Source organism: Strix aluco, chromosome Z, assembly GCF_031877795.1.
Source record: "Strix aluco isolate bStrAlu1 chromosome Z, bStrAlu1.hap1, whole genome shotgun sequence".
Classification (NCBI taxonomy): Eukaryota; Metazoa; Chordata; class Aves; order Strigiformes; family Strigidae; genus Strix; species Strix aluco.
The window spans coordinates 1,034,217-1,057,749 of NC_133971.1; the positions used below are offsets into that span (position 1 = coordinate 1,034,217).

A 23,533-nucleotide genomic window follows, 5' to 3' on the forward strand; every position below is an offset into this window, starting at 1 on the left:
CGATATTTGTGGAAGATCTTTAGCTTCTGCTGACATTGCTGGTTGCATTGCTTTGTAGGTGTCTGAACCAGAAATGTCTCATGCACAGTTATTTTCCGAGTACTGGTAGCTAAAAAAAAAGTGTGCAGTGGACTTGCTATTTTTCTTGTTTTCATAGTCAAAGCCTTGATGTTCTTGTAGGTGTCCCAACAGCTTTCTTGGAAAAATGAAAAGTGTTGACCAGTGTTAATAATAAGTATATAATTATAATAATAGCTATAAACAGTATTTATCTTAATACTCTTTGCTGGGGTAAGTCTTAAAGACACCATGGAGACTCCTGGTAACTCTCAGCTCTGATCCCCAGGGCAAGGAAGAGTCAGAGACATACGAAGCTCAGGGTAAAGCTGAGCTCAGCCCAGCCCTGACAGCGCTCTGCTGCAGACAAGGCTGGAACAGCCCACGGCGCCCGCATCCCTGTCAGCCCCTGTGTGCCTCGCAGGGATGGTGAGGGCTTACAGCCCCGTGGGCATCATGTTCATGGTCCTGAGAGGCTGAAAGCAACGATGCTGCCTCACGATCTGATCCCTTCTCAGCCTGTGCCTCAAGTGTCGTCACCTTTTTTCAGGCTGGGAGCTGCGACTTACGGCAGAGCTTCGCCTGCAGCCGTGCAGTTTCCCACCTCTTTGGTTGGCATAAACAAAAGTAAAAAGTAAAGTCAGCGCACAAAAGGCAGCAGACACAAGTCGTAAATGGTAACAGATGAAGACACTGCACTTATCTATCACCTGCTGAAGCTCCAGCTTTAATCCTCTATTCATGTCACCGATAAATAATTTTTAAAATAATCAACTCAAACTGAAAAACCTCTGTATCTGCTCTTTATGCTTGACACTGGTTTGGAAAGAACTGAAAGGGATGTTTTCAATGTACAAACTCTAACTGAAAGCTGAAGGAGTCTCCCTTGTACCTTCACAAGCCAGTGTTCATGTCTCAGCTACCAAGGCAGAAATCCTCTTCATATTTCCGGCAGGTATCAGTCTACAGGTATTGACTAAGCTACTTTATAGATGCAGCTCTAACATTATAATTATTTGTGGCTTTTTTAATTACAGTTAAAATCAGAATGCATCATTAAATCCCCTGCTAATTCTTTCAACAAACATAAATTATATGTACTGACAGCTTGCAAAATATTTTATAAAGAGCAAACGGGTATCAGGTACTTCCCAAAAAAAAAAAAAAAAAGGTCTTTCGCCTGAGGATTCCTAAGCAATATTTGAAAATTTAGAAAAATGTCAGTGCCATTTTAATAGACAGCTGGCATTAGGTAGGGGAGGTCACTGCCTGAATTGGTAGCAAAACTCACGCAACACATCAGACCCCCCTGTGCTCCAACTAGTTGTTGCTGTTTTCAGCAGCACACCCAGAAGAGAAACCACCTGAGATTCCTTAACTAACCCGGCACTCTTGTCAATGTGTTTAGAACATACAACCATTTTAAATATTTTAAGAGCCCCAAATCTGAAACTGTCTCAAACGCTAGATATTTTTGGCAGCGCTTTTGAAGATTATTGATGTTAGCTTACGGACTTTGTGCGGTAAAATATCACGCTTAGTTTACGTTCATTAGATTTGGGGTGCCAACTAATTTAATTTGTATTAAATCTAGGCGAAGGGCTTTTTGCATATAGACATTGTTTGTAACAATCACAAGGGATAAAATAGATGTAGCCACACGGCAGAACGTCATCTCCCCACACCAAGGTGTGTTCCTGAGCCTGATGCACGTGCTCCTTCGTGAGTCATCAGCTGTAGGAGAAACGAGTAGCCGGGCCCGTTCTGGGGAGGGTACCTGAATAGATGAAGTGGAGGATGTCTGGGAGACAAGAGAAGAAGACGGAGTCCTTCACCACCACCCTCACCGGCGGGACGCAGGCCGGGATGCCGTGGGGGTCCGGGGGCAGGGCTGCCCCCGCCTCCACCGTGAAGAGGGTCTGGGCCATCCGCACGATGGAGGCGTCGCGGATGTCGGCCGGGCTCTTCACCCCAAAAAGCAGCATGAAGAGGTGGCTGGCGGAGCAGAGGATGATCTTGTGAGCCTCCACCACCGTGCTGAGGTCTTCGGGGTAGAACGCCACGTCCGCGCACTGGCAGCAGCAGAGCAGGTTGTGCAGGTCCGCGTCGTAGTGCGAGGCTTCGCCCTTTAAGATCGGCATTTTTTCTGCCAAAGACAAACAGTCGGGCTGTAGAACTGAAGCAAGTATTAACTGCAGGACAACTCTATTCCCAGAGACCTGATCAAAGGGAGGACAATTTCTGAAAGAGGTATTCGATAAGAAAATTTCTTATATGCCATTTGAGTATGTTTAGTAAAACACTCTAAAAATGGAAATACTTGGCAGAGTAAAATAAGAAATATAGCAAATACTTAGCTTAGCAAAAAGTGGCCATCCTTTTATGAAACCTCTTTAGGTACTTGCATTTGAAAGAAACCTTGCCTGTGAATCCCAAACCTGAGGGATCTGACTGAATTTCTAGTACGTGTGGTAAAAGACAACTACATATTTAGAGGTAACTACTTTTCAATAATTATTTCACTGAACGAATGCATCAGATTTGCAGAAATCACATGCAGGAACTCACGTGCAGGGGCCTACACCTCTGTTTTATTTGCAGCAAATCATTTTTTTTTATTTGCAGTAAATAAAAATATTACTTGTTTTATTTGCAGCAAATATTTTTTTTTATTTGCGGCAAATAAAAATATTACTTGATGATATTGTGGAATAATAAAGAACAATGTAATGACTTTCTTTTATAATTTGTCTGTGAAGCTTGTATGTAAAGCTTTTATTAATTAACCTTTGCATTGTTTCATCAAGTGCAGCAGAAAAAACACTCATTTTTGTCTCAAATAAATTAGAAGCCCGTTGTAATGCTATGCACTTCTCCACAAATTCATTAAACCATCACTAAAAGGTGATGCAACTAGAGCAACGTAACCAGAATAGCTGATGATAGATAGCACAGCTTACAGAAATGATCACAGAATGTTAACTGAGCGAAGGACATGACACACATAACGAACGAGACTAGAGACCAGACTTCGGCGAGCACCTGGCTGTTCAAGCTGAGGCGGTTGGATTCGATGGCACTTCTGCATCTTTTTCCTCGTCTTCATTTTTTCAGATGACTTCTGATTCAAACTTTGGATCATAAAATACTCCAGCTAAAACACAAAAGGCGTTTTTAAAAAATCCTAGCTATTTAAGGACAACCTAGACGTCAAACTAAGGAGAACGAGTGGATGCTGTAGGCAGGACTGAGGCTCCTGCCACCTGAACAGTCATCCAGGAGAGTCCCAGCACCCCTTTACCAGCAGCAGGTACCAAATGTAGTTGGAATTAACACAATTTAAAGGTCTATTTATTCAAATGATGGTGCTTAATTCTCTGGTATTTAATCCTCCTAGAAATGACAGGCACAAACATATTCAGTTTACCGACTTCCATAGATGCTAATTACAGGATTACAGAGAAGAATAAGACTTGATGGATAATGATCAGGTGCAAGTGATGGAAATAACAAGATCATAAACGATCTCTTCAGCTTGCAGATAACCACCACCACCACACAACGCTACCGTGTCCCCTGAAAAAGTCACATCACGGGGTGATCTTTGCAGGCAAGGTTTGTTCCACTGGGACAGACTACGAGCGTCATCACTGCAATAAAAAAATGTACCCAAGGGGAATTGATGCCTTTTACAGGAATGAAGAGGCACGAACGATGGTTCAGTTCGAGTTAATGCATGTCTTAAAAGCTTTTATCACCCAAGGTATTACTGTAGCACATATAGTGCTTTCTAGAAACCAGAAAAATACTCTGGCTGGACCAGCTGCTGAGTGGCTTTCTCCTTTTTAACTGGGAATGAAAAGACCCAATAAAAACTGTCTGACTGTTGTGCCAGATATTCCAAGTCACTACCAAATCCCATGGGAACACGCTGTACTTACACACCAGGGACAACAGCACCGACCATGTGAAATTACTGTGCTGAAATAACTGCATATTTTTTTTGTGCAAGTCCAGGTGCCACTGGGAAAGTAACCAAAAGGTTCAAAAAAAAAGGGGCTGAGCTTAAAGCACCTCATAAAACTGAAAATGAAGCATCAGTGTAAAATAATTTTTTTGGAGAAGACAAATAAATCTGAGAGACTGTATTTAGAAACTGCTCAGTGGGCTTCCCTGTCTTCAGGAGAGTGGAAGAAGAATAAGCTCATTAGAGGTGGGACATTTTAACAAGCTTCTCAACTTCTGCCTTGCTCAGCTTCACTGCAGCTGACCCCAGGCTCTGCTCAGGATTGCAAACTGCATCACGACTGCGAGCTGAGCAACCACGAGAACATGCCAAAAAAACTAGGCAATTTACCAATCTTACCTGTCTTGCTTTGCAAGTAGCACAGCTGTAGGAGTTTGAGCAATTAAAATTTAAAATATTGAAATATTATGGAATAATTCAGCTTGGAAGGGACCTGTGGAGGTCACCCACTCAGGGCACCTGCTCAATACGGGACTCATCCTCAAAGTGGGATGGGGTTGTTGAGTGCCTTGTCCAGCTGGGTTTTGGTTATCCCATCCCAGCAAGATAAAAGGACAGGAATAGAGCGGGAAAAATTCTAGAAGTAGTTAAAACCAGAGTACCCTCAGTACTGCCACTTTGGCTAGAATCATAGAACCACAGAATTCCAGGATGGTTTGGGTTGGAAGGGACCTTAAAGCCCACCCGGTCCCACCCCCCTGCCATGGGCAGGGCCACCTTCCAGTAGCCCAGGTTGCCCAAAGCCCCATCCAACCTGGCCTTGAACCCATCCAGGGAGGGGGCAGCCACAGCTTCTCTGGGCAACCTGTGCCAGTGTCTCACCACCCTCACAGAGAAGAATTTCTTCCTTAGATCTCATCTAAAACTAGCTTTGGGGGGCGACTTGCCCTCGGTGGGAGGGCTCGTGGTGACCCTCCACTCACTCTCCAAAGCCCTGACATCACCATGCACCTTCTGTGCACATCACCCTGCTTTCAGCCCGGGGGTTTCTCACTCACCACTCCTCCAAAGTAATTCTGTATGTAGAAATCATTAAGAGCGTGCAATTCAAGGTACGTGGCTCCTAGTTCCTTGGCAAGCTGAACTCCCTCGGTGGTGGTGACACAGCTCCTCCTGTCTGAAGTGCACAGGGGGCAGGTGCAAGGCACTCCTGGGGTAAAAAGTCATGGAGAAAAAGCCATTTTTGTCAAACAATCCAAATGTCCAAAGCTCAGTGTACATTACACCAGTGTTACTTTACATTCGGTTTTGCTAAGGCGGAAAAGTCAAGCAGGACTTGACTTCCAGAAGCCAGGTTTGGCTTAGGGCCACGGCATCCTTATATGCACAGGTGCTGTACAAGTCTGCAGGTGCTACCATTCATTAATGTCAGCCTTCAACTTGTTCAATTATTATGGCCTGTCCGTGCAGGAAGCATGGACAATAACAAAGGGAAAAATTTCCACTGCCGTCCCGGCTGTTATGGGCATGTACATACTGCAGAATATGAATCAATTATATATATTTTACATAATTTTTTTTTAAAGCCAAAATAAGTATTTTTAAGATTATGCTGGTTAACTGATAAAAATCTGTTAGCCACGCCAGCTGAACTTTGCTTAAGGCCAGTAAGAACTTGCCGGCTGTGGATGTGCTTTCAAATGCGCCGTGCATGCTCTACGTTAATTTCCTCTGCTCAGACCTATGGATAACGTGTAATAACACAGCTTTTTTTAATTTCTTTTGGCAGCAGCATTTGCTACTACAGAGGATTAAGATCTTAGTAATTTGTGTGAGCAAACTGCTGTGTTCACAAATACCTCCTAGAAACAAAAGGGTTCTGTGTGTGCACAGCAGTCTGCTCCGGCAGGTCCCAAAGCGAAACTGCGGCTGCAGAGCCTGACTTCTCCCACGGTCACATTGGTTAGGGAGGAAGGAAAGAAAAAAAAAGAAATGAGAAGAGAAATGCCAGTAGTGGGGTCTCTCAGATTGGTGGTATCGTGTGCTTAAATAAAAAGTGTAAGAAACGGTGTTGGGGAAGACAAACATTAGTTTAGCAAGACCTTGCCCTTAGAATGGCAGATTTATTACCCCTGTATAAATCAGAGCCTGAAAGCATTTCATCATTATCCATTAATTACTAAAGGGAACAAAATAAAGGTTTAATTCTTAAGAGTTCTTTAACAGCCCTTTCTCAATCACCGAGCAAAAAGGTATAGAATTGGACCCTGGCAAAACTGAGCATTATGTCCCCAGATGACACACTATTAACAGTATATTAAACTATATAAACATATAGTTTAATATTTCTTTGTACATTATAAAATAAATCTACATCCATCGTGTCCCTTACTCATAGCAGGATGGATGCTCAGAACCACGTTTCTGTCAAAGTCATTAAATAAAAGACGACTCCCAGGCTCAAGTTTTGCATTCATTGTCTTAGGAAAATAAATGTTTAAAAATTCAGGCCCCATGATGAAAAAGACCACAAGAATCAAGAAAAGCACAATGCAAAACAGTTGGAAATGCAGAATAAAGTTTGTATCTCTACTGGTGTCTGTACTACTCTTTCTGAACTTCATTTCCCTGGTGTGAACAGACAGGAGCCACTGCCGTCTACCCAGACCACGGCTGTGTTCTCAGCAGCGCTGCCCTCGCCGGCTGCTGGACACTTGTAAATCCACTCGGTCCTTCCACAGTCGTGCAGCTTCAATTTTCATGTTGATTAGACACCAACAACTTCTGTGCTAGCTAAAAATTCAGTGTGAAATTGATTTGCACCATTCTCACAGCAGACTACTGCCCAGCCTGGGCAGGGCCTTGTGTGAACACACCAGCTATACCCTAGCTGTACCCTAGCTGTACCCTAGCTGTACCCTAGCCACTCTGCTGTGGCAGGTCACCTCTGTTGATGTGGCAGCACGTGGCACTTCGTGGTACCCGAAGGGCTGATGTGTCCGTTCAACATCCTCGAGAATTTCGAGGCATTTTCCACCCGCTCTCCAGCTGATGGACTTTGTTTTAATCCCCTCATGCACTAGAGATATTTTATACCTGAGACATGGCCAGAGGGACCTCAGAACCCTAGGGTTCACCTCTTACACTCAAATGTACACTGCCTAATCCAAAACACTGGATTTAATCTCCGTGTGGGATGGCTCCACAAGAAGAGCCCTTGCAGAGGTCAAAGCAGGATAGGATGCCTTTCATCTCCAGGGTTAATTAAGCATAATATTCTTGCCAATACTCCAGACTACAGAACCATAATACATGCACATATTACTGTCATCCTGACAGACTAATTGTTTCTGTTAACAGCTTGGAAGAACAATCAGCTTCTACTGAAATTACAGCATCTCTTAACTTTCAAGTGAGGTTTTAACCATTCCTACAGAAGACTGGATACATACCATTTTTTCTTGCCCCAATCGCAGAAATTATTACTGGAACAGAACAGAGGTTTAATGCTTTTTTTATCATTGGGACATAATTATCCTTTAGTTCTTGAAATGAAGTCCTGTCATTGATGGAGTATTTAATCACAATAATATCAGCTCCTCCAATGAGACTGCGAGAGGTGTACCAGTCACTGTCAAATATATCCTAAACAGAAAAAACACTGATCAGAGATTTCCTGTCTATAAAGGAAAAGGTGAACTATTCAACAGTCTTAATGCAAAACCTTACAAAAGTATTTTTAACTGATAAATTAATCTCTTATTTGAAGACATTCAACAAAGAGGAGAATTCATGCTTTGTAATTTCCTTGTCTGGAGAACAAGTTGCTGATTATAATAAACAATAAATCTCTTTTATGAATTCAGGAATTCTTCAGGAAGAAGAAAAATAGCATTTATCTAGGAATATACTTTGCAGGAAGAAACTTTACTGGTTTAATTACTTCACTTCTAGAAGTGTTCATTAGGCAAATAAAAGCAGCTTTAGTAGTAGAGGCTTGCAGCAATTCACACAAAACCATTATTTATCATAATATTTTAGGGAAAGAGTTATACAGAACTGTGCTATGTACCCAAGAACCTTTAAACACAAGTTTCACCAGCTGGGTGTGATTTTTATCTGCTTCACAAGGGCTTCCATGTAGCCTTAACAAGTGTTAATGTCTTCAGGACAGGCCTTTAATCACATAACTAAACTTTCTTTTTTGATTTCACATTCAATTTGTCATTGTTCTGTGCTATAAGCATAGGACTTACACTCCAAAATTATTTTGTATCCTGTTAATTTTCAACTGTGCTGTATCCACATGTAATATACAGTTATTACCTGTATATTTGTCATGAGAGCTATAATTTCACAATTTCTATTTGCCTAAAGGTAGCTCATAAATGCCACTGAAAGCCATGGTTTGCACATACGCTCAAGTGAAAATTCTTGACAGAAATCTGGAACTGGTCCAGAGAACTGAAAGTCAACTTGAAAAACTAAAATATTATGACATCTTGGAACAGAGACCTTATTGCAGCTTTTCAATACTTTAAAAGGGCTTTTAAGAAAGATGGAGAGAGACTTTTTACTAGTGCCTGCAGGGAAGGAATAAGGCAAAACAGTTCTAAACTGAAAAAAGGTAGGTTTAGATTAGCTGTAAGGAAGAAATTGTTCCCTGTGAGGGGGGTGAGGCCCTGGCACAGGTTGCCCAGAGAAGCTGTGGCTGCCCCCTCCCTGGAAGGGTTCAAGGCCAGGTTGGACGGGGCTTTGGGCAACCTGGGCTGGTGGAAGGTGGCCCTGACCCATGGCAGGGGCGTGGCACTGGGTGGGCTTTAAGGTCCCTTCCAACCCAAACCAGTCTGTGATGCTAACAGTCCTGTACAACATGACGCAAAGCCAGAAGAACTTGGGATCTTGAGAAAAAAATGGAAACAAGCAATGATGAAATAAAGTTGTGGAAGAGAGAAGTAAGTGAGCACGGAAGAAGTGACGAAGGGACACAAATTTTGGGTTGGGGATGGTTAATGTGATTTTGAAGAACAGGTCACAGAATAAAAGCATTGCAGGTGGGAAACAGAGAAATATATAAAAGATCATTAGTATCAACAAGTGTCTTGCATTGTCAATATGATTATTTCTGATCACTTCAAAAGAGGTGTTGTTTCAAATCTAGGGTGAGGTAGCTGCAATACTCTTAAGTACAAGAGGTAGCGTGAACTTGACAAAAGTGTATTGGCAAATATTTGCCTAGACTGTCAGTGCACATCACACCCAATTTAGGGCTTGCCTTTACAAAGAAATAAATCAGGAAATAAAATTAAAGTATAATAGGTATTCCTGTTAATCTCTTTAATGTGTGTTCTTGTTCTGTAATAAGAAAAGCACAGACAATTAAAAATGATCAATAGCTGTTCTATGATTCACCATGTTGACAAGAGCTTTAAGAGCACTGCTCTTGGTATTTGTTTTTTCAGCCAACTCAGTTAGAGACTATTATAATCCCAAGCAAAGGAAAATCTCCAGAATCATTTAGGCTGTGTTAAAAACGTTTAATGGAAAAAGTCGATACAAACCAAAAATTACCACAGAGTATTTAGTTGTTCTGTGCTGGCAGACTGAAGGCATGCCTGTTGCTTTGCAATTTCTTTCTAGCTGCCTGGCTTCAAGCTCAGCCCAGGTTTGCACATACCCACCTTGACAAGCTTGGTGATAACCAGCAGTATCACCAGCAAGGTCTAGAGGACAGGCACACAAACACAAAAGAACTCTGCCAGAACTTTAAGAATTCATGATAAAAAACGTTTATGGGAACTTCTTACAGAATGTACTGTGTGTTTTTTACACATAGTGATATGTTTGTATGTGGTTTATAGCTCCCTCCATTTTACAGTGGAGCTGTATCTCAAGCGCATCATGACACCATTTCATGTTACCAAACAGAAAGATTTTGGGAAGATTTCTAAGTTTTTGCTCAATATGACCACAGCCATGCCCAAGGAAAGAACCAACTCTGACTCTTGTGCTCAGCTTCAGCATAAACCTAGTCCTGATCTAGAGCAGAGGACAGGGCTTCTAGACACCAGAGTGCCCAGAGCTGTGGCTCCATCCTGACACCAGCCCCCCAGCAGCAGAGGACAGGACACCAGGTATCTGATACACAGCCAGACACGCACTCTGCCCTCATCCTGGCTCACCAAGGAGAGCATCGTCCAGCACGGCACCAGCCTGGGAGACCCTCCATGCCCTAACCTCAACCAGTGGCAGCTCTAATGCTCTTCTTGTTGATGGGAATTTCAACAGAGTATGACGTGTGGTTGTCTGCATGTGCCTCCTCATGCATATAACACAATAGTGTCTGAAGAGGTCAATATCATACAGCAAAACCACACAAAGGCTTTTTTTTTTCCTAATGAAAATAATGCTGATTAAAAAAGTACTTATATTTTGAAAAACAAACAACAAAAAGAAAATATGGCCATTACCTCATATGATTCCCCTCCCCTTTTTGTACTTTGCCCAACTCGCCACATTTCCATCTCTGCAGGTGTGGGGAAAACTAGCAAAATCCTTACTGAAAACAGCCTCACAGGTGTGCAAATACAGCTCCTTGTTTAACTGTCAGGGCAAAGAAAACCTATGGAAAGGTGGGGCAGGCTGTAACAGCTTCCCAGGTGTGTGCGGTGGGTTTGTGGAGGTCTGTGCTTTCTGCCACTGCCCTCTGCCACCACTGTGTGTCTCTCTTAATCCTATCAGGAAGGATTTTACCCAAGTTTATGAAGTTCTGGTGGGGATGGATCCCACTTCCCCGGGGTAAGGGCCGGCCCTGCGTACATCAAGAAGTGAAAAATGCAGAATGCGCCAACCCAACATCTCCCAACACTTGGGTTCTGTTACTGTTGGGAAGTTTCCCTGTGCCCTCGTTTATTTGATTTAATAGCCCTGAGAGCCCATTATTGAGGATGGATGTCATGTTTAAAAACACAGAGGAGAAAGACATGTTTCAAAGGTCTTATTGCAATTATTTTCATTTTGCATCAGGACTAGCACAGACTGCTTGGATTGCTGCTCTGTGCTGGGAAAATCCTCCAAAAACATCCCCGACAACAAAGGGTTATTTGCCCAAGGCATCACTGAGACAGAACATCTGGAGCCTCCTTGATTATCACTTTTAGGGAAGCTTTCATGCAGAAATGACAGAGGGAATTTCTTTAGACGATGAACACCGGTTCAGACCCAGGAATAACGTTAATTCCAGGCTCCATCTATGAAATTTATGTAACAGCTACTCCTCATTGCGCTTCCTGCTCTTGTCATTTCCCAAGACAGCCATTGACAAAAGGAAAAAGTAACTGCATAGCTAAGGTTATTATAATATGACCTTAGTAATTATAATTATACTCCTGTCGCTATTCCTCTCAGGACTTATTAGAAAAAAACTTCATTCTTTCCTTGCGTGTCTCCATTGCACACGCCTCATAATATATTCTTCCCATTAGTAAATCATACTTCTCAAGCATTAACGTTGAAAATAAAGCCTTCAGAGGCAAAGAAGACCCGATTTTCCTAGAAAATCACATGACCCCTCATGAGGACAATACTTGCTTTGTTAAAAATAATTTATGAATGCCTTTATGGAACAGCAGTGAAATCCACTGTGCCCTTGCAATGCCCACACTCTTTCTAAAAGCTGCTTGCAAATGTCCCCATGTCCACCTAGCCCAGCCCTTGATCTGGGGCAGCAAACGCTCTCTGGGGGGACAAGGGAGCTTGTCCACCCCCAAGGACCGTTCCCCTGGCATCTCCTCAGGATCCAAGAGGGCTACACTGGGAATATTAAAGTTCATCTCTCTGTAGGACCCATTTACAGACCCATTCTCCATTAACAGAGCCTTCCTTCCAGTGATCATTTCCACACCACGTACCAGAGCCTTCCCTATTTTTTTCTTTGCAATTTCTAATCAGTCGGATCCACAGCAGAACAAATTTTGCAGGTGTACCCTCCATAACTTACGAGATCCCTGAACTTGCTCAGCTAAGTAACATGCAGCATAGAATGAAGTATTTTCTTCAGAAATCAAGGAAATTCAGACCACAAACCTAGAATGCCACGTTTGTTTTTCACTCGAGGCTTTCCAAAACAGCTCTAAGTGTTTGAGCTCATCCAGAAACAAAATTAATGAAGGCTAGCATTGTCCTTTATGAAGGTAACTTAATAATATTGGTAAAAAGAACAATAAAGAACACAGTAGGGAAAAAATTTTACTAGGATACTATCACTTGTTGTAAACTGCCAACTTCAGACAGCGAAGCTTAAAAATGAGAAAGGATGACATACTAAAAAATTAAAAGTTGCAAGCTATGGTTTTGTACTGAAGTAGTAATATGACTGGATTACTAAAAGTGATAAATAAATTTTAAGAGTGGATCAAACTCCTTTACATTTAGACATTTAAGAGCCAGCACAAGGATCACAAGGATGCTGCTGCAGGGAAAAACCCAGATAACACCACCATGGATAAAACCATGGAGATAAGAAAGCTCAGAGTTCAAAGAACTGGTACTTCCGGTGGGGAAAAAAAAAAACAAACCCACAGAAAACCAAGAAAACACTTATGGAAAGATACTGCTGAACAGGAGAATTTGAAAAAAACAATTCACAGAACACCTTTTCAACGTCTCAGTTAATATACCTGGGGGAGAGTGACTCCCATGGAGGTCTGCAGCTCTGTGCGAGCCCCTCAGCAGCCACAAGCACGGGCACAGGCCTCACCCAGCACAGGGCACTCTCCAGAACACAGCTGCTCTGCTTTCTCCTTTTAGAATCATGGAATCACAGACTGGTTTGGGCTGGGAGGGACCTTAAAGCCCATCCAGTCCCAACCCCTGCCCTGAGCAGGGCCACCTTCCACTAGCCCAGGTTGCCCAAAGCCCCGTCCAACCTGGCCTTGAACCCTTCCAGGGAGGGGGCAGCCACACCTTCTCTGGGCAACCTGTGCCAGGGCCTCACCACCCTCACAGGGAACAATTTCTGCCTTAGATCTCATCTAAATCTCCTCTCTTTCAGTTTAAAACTGTTCCCCCTCGTCCTATCCCTCCCCCCTGATGACGAGTCCCTCCCCCCTTTCCTGTAGCCCCTTTCAGTCCTGGGAGGCCGCTCTAAGGTCTCCCCGGAGCCTTCTCTTCTCCAGCTGAACCCCCCAACTCTCTCAGCCTGTCTTTTGTAACATTTCTGCTACTGGGAACATGATGATGTCAGTGATTCTCTAGAAACTGGGCAGTTTTTATAAACTATGGGGAAAACAAAAAATTTTTGGAGGTATTGTTCCCTGGGGAAAAAAAACAAACCAAAACAAAAAACAAACAACACAACAACAAAACCACCAACAACCACACAAAAAAACCCCAAACAAACAAACAAAGACACAAAGAAAACCAATCAGGTGGCTCACAGAGGAAAAAAATTAAAAAGGACAGCAAGACCCCCAGCTCAGGACCAAAACACTCTCATATCCTTATAGTCCTGCTCCAAGTGAGAGAGGAAAGAACAAGAGAAAGAAACAACAATGCAGGCAGGGAACACTCATAGTGAATTTTTCATTCTGCCATTTCTTTTCCAGCATCATAATTAAATGAATCAAAATACAAATTATAGCTACTACGCTATGATTCATTCTGAAGTTGAAGAAGATTCACTTGCCATCAGATGTTACAAATTTTGCCTGCACTTTTTCTGCAGTTTTCACTTGTATATATGCAGAAACATAACAAAATTCAGTGTAAAGTGACTGAAGTCGCAAACTACATGCAAGCCTATAAAATGGCAACTCAGTCCCAAAGACTGTTACATTTGATACAGAGTGCTAAATAAAGCAACCTTTCCAAAGCAAATCTTAAAATTCATCTTGAAAATTACTCCTTGTAAGATACTAGCTCCCACACTGAGGTTTACTCCCCAAAAATTAGGAAAACTGGGACATGCTAGTTTAGCATGCTTTATGAGAGCACAACACAAGCACACATTAGGAACTGATCAGCTGTCAAAAATCACGATATTCAGCACGGATGTTAGCATATATATACATTTTTCCTAGTTCTTTATATCTCCTCTCGTCCTGGGTCTGTATTTTTTTATCAAGCTGTTTTCCAGCCATGTAAATCACAGGGACATCGGCCCTGCATGTGGCAGGTATCAGCCTGCAGCTTTGCAAACATTGCGCAGGACACCGCGGGCCGTAGGGATATACCCAGTGACCGACACACAGAGAACAACATGGTTTTGAAAACAGTGAGATTTTGCCTCCAGAGTTTGAAAAGTATGCCCCGCCACTACCTCTACAACCCCGTGTTATCTGCGTGAAGGGTTCCATCCTCCCCAAGTCACCCTGCACCCTGCCACGGGGCAAGGAGCTTCTCACAACGCGCTGCTGCTGTTCTGCGTGTCAGCAAACATGAATTTATCTTTGTGATTTTCTAAGCAAGCAGCGCAGAGAACACAGTACTGGCACAAACAGTTAAAATATTAACGGAGGCGCTGGGGGAAAGCAGCAGTCCCACGGCAGGTTGGAAACACGTTCCCCCACGCCTGTCTGTGCGTTTGACTGGCATTGCCATGGGTAGTCATGCCCAAGAAGCTTTGCTTTTATCTCTGCCGTTTGGCAGACAGCTTTGGCCAATCTCAGCGTATAAAATACCGTGCCCTCGTGACACTGCTGCTGCCGTTTCACCGGCCACGTGCCCACCAGGACGATGCCACCACGGCAGCACTGACCATCTCTTTCCTATGTCTCCAACCCATCAGTGCACAAGCACTTCAGCAGCGGCTGGAAAACCTTGCTGCAGCACTTTCAAAGAGACTGAGAGCACTGAATAAGACACCCAACATCATAATGCCATCAGGAAGGGTTCAACCGGAGACGCTGGAGCTGCTGTCTCCTCCTGCAGACTCAAAACAGTTGAGCAGTGTCCCGGGCTGACAAAGACATTGCAGCAGAGAGTTAAACACCAGCAGGCTCACGCTGTACCACAGTCTATCTGTCTCACAAGAGGGTCCCCCCCTGCCCTGGAGAGCTCCACTTGGTAAACTTGCACCCACGCTGCTTTTCCAGACTGATAGCTGTAGAGGACAAAGAGCTCAAGGGCACCCTTGAGTTTGGAGACTCGCAGCTATCGGCGTACTCAGTTGCCAAGTTTATGTCTAAGACTGGCTTGACTTAATCACATGGATTTAATCTAGATGAAATAAAGATCTCAGCTAAAATGCAATCCCGCCTTCATGCTGTGCTCAGATGAGGTGTAAATAATGCAAGACCCACCACACCACCACCTCTGCGCTTCGCTAACATGCAACAGGAATCCTCTTCCATAAGGAATATGACTTGAGGCAATGTCAGCCAAGTTCTGAATTGTGCTGTCCCATTTCCCCAGGCTGCCAGAGGAACAGTCCTGGCAGGGCCTCTGCGACACGGCAAAACCTGAGCATCCCGACTGTGGAAACCAACCCTGTTCTTCTAACCCCATCAAGGAACCCGCCTCCTCAGAACAAACAACCTGCAGAGTCCACTCCACCTATCTGAGGTGTCTTCTACTGAGCAAAAACATGCCCATTTTTCCTCATCATTCCCAGTAATAACCCTCCTGCCTCCTTTATCTGAGAAAGGAAAAAAACAAGAGGCCTCAGAAAAGTAACACTGCAGACAATAACAAGCTACCTTTTCAAGGGCAAAAATAAGGTCTCCAGAACTGAAGAACCTTGTTTGGTATAAGACCAAATGCAAATAAAACAAGATAAAAAGACATGAACTGCATCTCCTCTCCAGGTCCTTTCTTCTGCCCTTCTCCAGCTACCCCTGCCTGCCTCCCCACCTCCCTCCCCAGCCTCCAATCCTCTGAAACACCCTTTGAAGTCTTACAGCCTTAATTTATATTCAGGAGATTTTTACTCATTGCTGCGCTCCAGTGACTCCAGCAAACTGCACGTGCGGGTCACATGCAGCCTCAAAGATTAAGAACAGGGTCCCCCAGTCCATCTGAACCAGTGACTGTACGTGCAGCTGACAAAAAAAGGGTGAGAAACAGAGAACAAATTGATAGCTAAACTGGACCATTCAATTTTAAGATTACAAACTTCTGTATTTCTGGAACTGTTGGGATTCCTGCAGATTCCAAAACAAGTTTCCCTCACAGGACTGCAAAAATCATCCTAAGGATAGAATTATGGAGCTGAAACTGATTATTGATTTAATTTCTAAAAGCTGCTAAGCTTTATTTTTTTAAAATCATTAAGTAGTCATTAAATATGTTTTAATTTAGATTATCAGTATCATTTCTTACATAATCATTGATCTGCTCATACTCATAACTAAATTATCTCACTTACTAACAAAAGTGCTGAATACCTGGAACAGAGCCAAAATCCTTTCCATTTACCTTCAAATAAAGGAAGTAATGTTAAGCTGCGATTATTCATTATTACAGAAGTAAAATGACTCCATATACTGTGTTTTGCAAAATATCAAATCTTATAATCTGTCACTTTGCAAAGCTGGAAAACTGAATGCCTTTTCATTTTTGCAGAAAAATATATACATTTTGTTTTATTGCTGATAAATATTTGGAGAGAGTGCTTATGATGCAGTGTCACAAAAACACGGTTCTTGTTTTCCTCTGTATTATCTTCAATAAAATTTTTACTCAACAGCACAGTTGAAAATACCACCTTCCTGCAGAGGAGGTGGGCAGTGGCTTGTTAATGAGAAACTTTCTGCAGCACCTTCGAGACTTTGCAGCATTTGCCTGGCTACGTTTTATATGCTTTCAGTATTCGCAATGATCAACATATTAATAAAATCCCACAATAATGGAAATAACTTCAAATTAAGGTATGTTTTAATTCGATTAAAACCACTTATGCGGTTAAGCGTGGTTATAAAAACTGAGACCAATCCCTTACCCAGACAGGACAGTCGCGTACCACCAGTCTGACATTTCCAAACACGCAGGCTTGGTACTCGGTAAAAACTGGAATTCCAACGTGACTGGCAGACAAGCTGCTGTCGATCTGGGAAATGAGAGCACTTCTCCCGAGATACGTATAGATCAGGCTCGACTGCTGGCTGTCTTCAGAAAACCCATCTCTTTCATTCCCGAAGGCTACAATATTAACCAACCTAAAATAAAAATAATAAAGGCAGAGCAGTATTAACAAAGATGAAGGGCAGGGATAAGAGAAAAAAAAAATTAAAATCCCCTTAAATCAAAACTAACATATTAATCCTTCCGAATCCTCTTCCCTCCCCAGATTTCAACACCCCCCCGCCGTAACCAACAGCAAAACACATACATGATCTCAAATCCCACAGCAGGACGAGAGCGAAGCGGAAAAGAAACCTGGAAACGCCGCTCGCATTACAAATCCCCAGCTGGCTTGGCTGGGTTTTTTATGTGTCGGTGTCCAGGCTCAGCCTCGCTGCTGTGACCTCTGGGGCTCTTGTCGCGTTCCGTCCGGGCTGGCGAGTAACTCGGTGCTGCGGGCGATGGACCGCGGCCGCACGCCGGAGCTGCGGCGGTGGGAGCGGAGTGGCAGCAGAGTGGGGACAGCCCAGGCGCTGGTGTCCGCGTTGCTCAGCGGCTGTGGGTGAACTTGAGGCGCCAGGCGAGCGGCCGGCCGCTCGGTCACGGCCATCGCATCCTGACGTCAGTCAGCGGGAGCCCCGCACACGCAACGGGGCAGAGCGAGCTGACGTCTCCGCAGAGCCCGCACACGCTGCGGGCAGGTCGCCCGGGGCAGGTGAAGGCGACCCAGAAGAGCTGCCTCCCCCCCTGCGCCGGGGGGGTGTTTGCAGGGCTCCGTTCTGCCGCCACCGCGCAGGAGAAGGACCAGCATCACGACGCCGGGTCGCTGCCACGGCTCCTCCGCACCGCAGGGACCATCAGGCTGAAGGAGACAGCAGCGCGAAGATCCTCTGTTAAAGTATTTAAACCTTTTTTTTTTTTAAATAAAAAATTAAATAGTATCTATCTTTTCAATATTAGGCTGATAATTTCCTAAATGTGACGTTTAAAGCCCTCTTTTCAAAAAGGACGATCTCTAATTACAATAAAATCAACACAAGCACCTGAAACCAAATCCATTCTAAAACAGCATGTTCCCTGTCAGATACCACTACACACGTTAGAGCAAGAAAACAGAGCAAAAATATTTTAGGCACACTAAACAATAAATAAACACTCACAGTAGTTTATTTATCTATAGTAGTATCTATATTAGTAGAACTATGTGAACACGCTTAATCCCACAGGCAGGAACTCATTCAACACAGGTTTTCGTACAATTATCAACAAAATAATTAACAGACCTTTGCCTGAAACAGTCCCTACTCTGAGAAAGACACTGTTCCACTACTGGCAAATGTGGCTGTCACTGCCAAAGTTTTACAACCAGTACACAATATTGTACTGATTGGGTGGGCCATTTTTAAAAATCATAAGCATTAATATCTGTTGTATGCTAATGAGGTCAATTATGGTTTATATTTTTGTTATAAATTCTACACGGTCTACTGCAAAAAAATCACCATGAAACAACAACAGATAATTTACCAACATTTTTGTTTCCCCATGTTTTATCACATTCCAGCTTCTTCTCCTTTTCAATCTAGCTTTGCTTAGAAAATTAAGAGACAAATGACAGCTGCAGGTTTTGGTTGTTCCCCCCCCCCCCCCCCCCCCAAAAAAAAAAAAAGAAAAAGAATTGAATCAATGTTTCTGAGGTGAGTTAAGAAAAGTGGTCAAAGAAAGCCACTGTTTTTTTCCTCAGGTGGTTCTCTGACTGTGATGCATCGTCCTCCTCATCCAAATCCTCAGGAGAGTCCAAACACCAGGTATATGAGGTTCATTTTGTGAGAGCCGATGTACTCAGAGACATCACGCTCTTGCAGCCACGTCTATCAGTGTGCTCTTTAAAGGGCACTGGATATCCCCTGAAATCCTTAAATCTGAACTTGTAGCTGTCTAGATGTTGAAAATGAGGAAACCTTCGAGAGAAAAGTTCTGTACAACACTGAGCATAACTCAGGGTAGCTAAATAAATATGCACACCTGTAAAAAACACACACACCGATATATGTACACATATACATATATTCACATACATGTATATATAGATATACACACACAGACAGGCGCACACACAGAGAACTGTAACACCAATTAAAACTGGGCTGGTAAAGAAGGCAGCCCTAGTGAGAAGCGACCCAATTAACCCAAATGCCAATTAGCATAGCTTAGTTGTTGCTGCGGACCTAGCCCTGCCCAAGGGTGCGAAGGGCAGGAGGCCCAACAGAGATGGAGGGTCGCTGAAAAACATTTGTTTTCCTCTCACTCCTTCCTTGAACCACCTGGGAAACTAATTAGGACTGCCAGGAGCATCAATTCTGGCAAATTACGCAGATGGTGGAGGTGGGATTCATCTCACCTGATGAACAGCACTTAAAGCTTACAGATTAAAATATTATGCTGTTTTAGTAACACACCAGCAATCAGAAGATTTAAAACAACATTGAAAGAGCAAGCATTAAAATTGGATGAACGTGCTGTCTGTTCTTCTGCGAAAGTAGGTCCGTAAGCTCATTTTTGTCTGCCTTGCTGAGGGACTGCACAATACATTTCAAACAAACACAGAAAAAACAGAAAAGGAAACAAGCTCACTCTTGCGGGGCAATAAACATCACAAATGGAGAAGATGTTTGTCACCCCGACCTCTGATTCATTCTGCAAGTTACGTGGACGTGGCGAGGGAAAGCCATAAAGGATTGTTTAACTGAGAGAAGAGGATTGTAGAGGATTGCTTGACTGTTCCCTGCTTGGCAGTCTAGAAGTTGACTATCCTACGACATTTCAGCCAGCAGGCATTTGCCGTTGCTTCTGACATACAAAGATAAAACTGCAGAAGAGGGACTTTTTGACCGGGTTCAGAAAACAACGGCATATTTGGTCTTGTGCACTTTACACTGGAACATTATTATTTTGGTTCAAATTATTTCTGTTGAAGCTTTCCAGCGAGTATCTCAGATAAATCAGTGAAAACAAACACGCAGTCCTTGCTGACAAAAGGGTAATATTGTCCACGGCGAGGAGATAACTGACACCAAGTCAAGGAGAAGGATTTTTATCTTGTGGAACATGCAGCCTCACTTGCTCTGATCCACATAGGACTCACTGGCCCGTATTTTCAGGACAGTGAGGGGATTTAACACACTTGGATTCAAAGTTGTTGCCAAGCACACTCGTTAGCTGAGTCTCCACGCTGCGCAGAGATGATGATGATGTTCTGAGCAGCTTTAGGTGCACTACATTGTTCTAGGAGAGGTAAATTCCCGGAGTTTTTTTCAAATAGATGACTCCAGATGACAGGACTACCTCTGGCTGAATAGAGGTGTTTCCTCCTAACGTTGCAAAATATACCCTGTGACAGGCTCGATTTTATCAGCGCCCGTCCAGACCAGAGATGGCTGCTGCGAGATCTGCCAGCCGAGACCTCCTGTGCGGACAAAGCACCAGCAAACAAAAGGAGTTTTTCTGTTATTGTAGCCATCTGCCACATCCAAACCTACGAAAGCCGCCTGTGTGTGGGAAAGCGAGGGATGCATGGCGGGACAGTGTTAAGGTCCTCTAATATTTTTCAGTACAGCCACGGCAGAAAAATAGTGTAGGGTTGGTCAGGCTTGGAAGCAAATTATCTTTCCCCCGCGTGAATACTTGAGGGACAGGAGCTCCCAGGCAGAGATCGCTGTCCCTCCAGCCCAACAGATTTCACCGTTGACTGCTTTCTAGAGGTCTCTAGATGGAGACATCAAGAAAAAAACCAGCACAAATCTGAAGGTTTTTGTACCAAGTTGTGGAACCGCCATCCTCAGAGGATTCAAGGTTTCACTGGAAAGGTCCTTGTGCAATCTGAGGTCACTAGGCGTGCTTGGAGTGGAGGCTGGGTTAGATGACCTCCAGAGGTCCCTTCCGACCTGAATTATTTCCTGACTCCACAAATCCCCTCCCTCCTGGAGAGTGACCACTAAGCCCTGTCCTTCACTTCCTCTTCTTACACCAGCTTTCAACCCCAAAACCAACCTCTCGTCCAATCTTGTGGCAACTTAGTTTCTTTGCAAAGTTTAATAAGCTTTGCAAAAAGCTTCTCAAGGGCTTTTTGAAAACGCGAGAGGATTATTTTGCCCACACGACCCCCTTTATCAGTGTACTTACTGCCCTTCCTCCAAATGCCAGCGATGCTGGACTTCTCTGCAGCCTCTCCAACGCCTTCCCAGCAGACTATGTTCATCCACATCTCCCTTGATCTCGTGCTCTATCACAGTCTGTCTCATCTCACCGAGAACTGCAGCATCCCCATCGCTCTGGCATTCCCCAGATCCTGTTAAAGCAGTTTTTGAACATACTGGCAGCTTCTGATGGCTCCTCCAATGATACACAGACCCCCAGACCCACTTCCATGGTTTCTTATCTGAATTTCTGAGGAATGCGCTCATAAATGTTATCTACTCCTAGCCACTTACTCACATTTAACTCTTTTTTTCTAGTATAACTCTATCAGATCAAGTAACGTACTATCAGCCCAATATTGAATCAAGAGTATGAAGGGGGTGGAAAATGATCTGATGGGAGGAGAAAGAAAAATGATACTTTTTTAATTTTAAAGTAGATCCTGTCTGTAGCAGAACCGAGCTGTGAAAGCAACTACTGCATTGTGGAGAGCTGTTAACAGTGTGAGGGTGAGCCGTGGATTACCAGAAGCCAGCTCTGCTGCTGCAGAAGTCCAGGGCAAGGACCATCATCCAAGCTTGCTGCCTCCGGCCGTGAAGGGAAAAGGTGAGTGGGGAGCCATCTGGTGCCTACGTGCCCCAACCTGCTGCAGAGATGAAGGGCTGAAAATATTACATGCTACAGAAGAAGACAATGGTAAGAATCCCCGACTGCAGATGTACAGCTGCACCCTGTAATTTAATTTAACAAGTGTTATTAATTGCATTAGAATGCAGGTCAAAGGATCAAAAAAATTAGTTTCTCTATTAATTCTGCTGTTTTAGAACCTGAAGCCATCTCCTCGCAGTGGATACGGACCATCATGGCTTGGCTGAGCTGCAGGGAGGGGTGGGCATGGGGCAAGCAAAGAGGGGATTGGGAAAGGGGTAGGTGATCCCCACCAGAGAGCAGGGGGAAAAGGTCTCTTCTGGGCTGGCCTGGTCAGATGTGCTGATCAAACCACCCCACAGGTCTCTGCTAGCTGGGTGTCACCTTCCAGAGGGTGGTCGGGGGATGTGGGACCACCTTGGCAGGAGATGCTGCTGTAGTCTGGGGGCAGGGAAGGGATGGCATACGCTCAGTGTGTTCTGAAATTTCTGGACTATTTTCACAGAATCAGAGAATCCCAGAATCTAGATTGGAAAAGCCCTTGAAGTTCCTCCAGTCCAACCATGAACCTCACAGACTGTTCCCAACTCCACCAGATCCCTCAGCGCTGGGTCAACCCGACTCTTCAACCCCTCCAGGGATGGGGACTCCCCCCCTGCCCTGGGCAGCCCATTCCAACGCCCAACAACCCCTTCTGCAAAGAAATCCTTCCTAAGAGCCAGTCTGACCCTGCCCTGGCACAGCTTGAGGCCATTCCCTCTTGTCCTATCGCTTGTTCCTTGGTTCAAGAGACTCATCCCCCCTCTCTGCACCCTCCTTTCAGGGAGTTGTAGAGGGCCATGAGGTCTCCCCTCAGCCTCCTCTTCTCCAGACTAAACCCCCCCAGTTCCCTCAGCCGCTCCCCATCAGACCTGTGCTCCAGACCCTGCACCAGCTCCGTTGCCCTTCTCTGGACACGCTCAAGTCATTCAATGGCCTTTTTGGAATGAGGGGCCCAAAACTGAACACAGTCATCGAGGTGCAGCCAAAGTGGATTTTAATCCACTTTATGATCCCCTGGATAAGCGCTTAAGACCCAGTGACCCAGCACGTGAATTCTAGAGGGAGAAGTGCCTCAAAGTACTTAACGTGCTCCTGCAGAAGCTCTGCCCTTTGCCTGCCCACAGTTTTGTTCACTAATGTAAAAAGTTTCTAGTTTTTCTTACTAAAAACATATCACAGGAGTGTAGATAGCATTCATCACGTCAGGTAAATAAAAATGATCTAATAATGTCACCTAAACATATGAGTTAATGTGCATTTTAAGAAAATTAAAGAACAATTTACTTAGATACACAAATATTTACCAAATAGTATATGCGTAATAAAAAGTTATTCACCTATCAAAGCTCTAAATTCTCAAAGAGTCATAAATTAAACTTAATCGGGAGTAAGTTTCCTGTTTAAAGTGGCCTCTTAACCCTTTTTTTAATACTCCAGAATTAAAAGACAGACCACATTGTTAATTAGCTTTCCTTATACAGATGTTAAGCATCTTCCAAGTGGTCACTGGATGGCCATTTCATATCTAAAAAAAGTAATTCTGGTTTCCAAAAATCCAAAGAT

The 23,533-nt window shown here is 43.9% G+C and overlaps 1 protein-coding gene across 1 annotated transcript in view; it reads right to left on the reverse strand.

Moving 5' to 3' along the window:
* The window catches only part of RHOBTB3 (Rho related BTB domain containing 3), a 38,271-nt gene extending 15,801 nt beyond the window's left edge, over nucleotides 1-22,470 (reverse strand). Inside the window, exons 1-8 of the mRNA XM_074812499.1 lie at nucleotides 21,806-22,470; nucleotides 21,266-21,431; nucleotides 17,352-17,945; nucleotides 16,962-17,178; nucleotides 7,477-7,669; nucleotides 5,083-5,234; nucleotides 3,100-3,211; nucleotides 1,835-2,203 (exon numbers count right to left, since the gene is read on the reverse strand). Coding sequence (XP_074668600.1) covers nucleotides 1,835-2,203; nucleotides 3,100-3,211; nucleotides 5,083-5,234; nucleotides 7,477-7,669; nucleotides 16,962-17,178; nucleotides 17,352-17,353 — 1,045 coding nt within the window. The 5' untranslated portion in view covers nucleotides 17,354-17,945; nucleotides 21,266-21,431; nucleotides 21,806-22,470. The remainder of the gene's footprint in view (nucleotides 1-1,834; nucleotides 2,204-3,099; nucleotides 3,212-5,082; nucleotides 5,235-7,476; nucleotides 7,670-16,961; nucleotides 17,179-17,351; nucleotides 17,946-21,265; nucleotides 21,432-21,805) is intronic.
* Nucleotides 22,471-23,533: the final 1,063 nt, after the last annotated feature.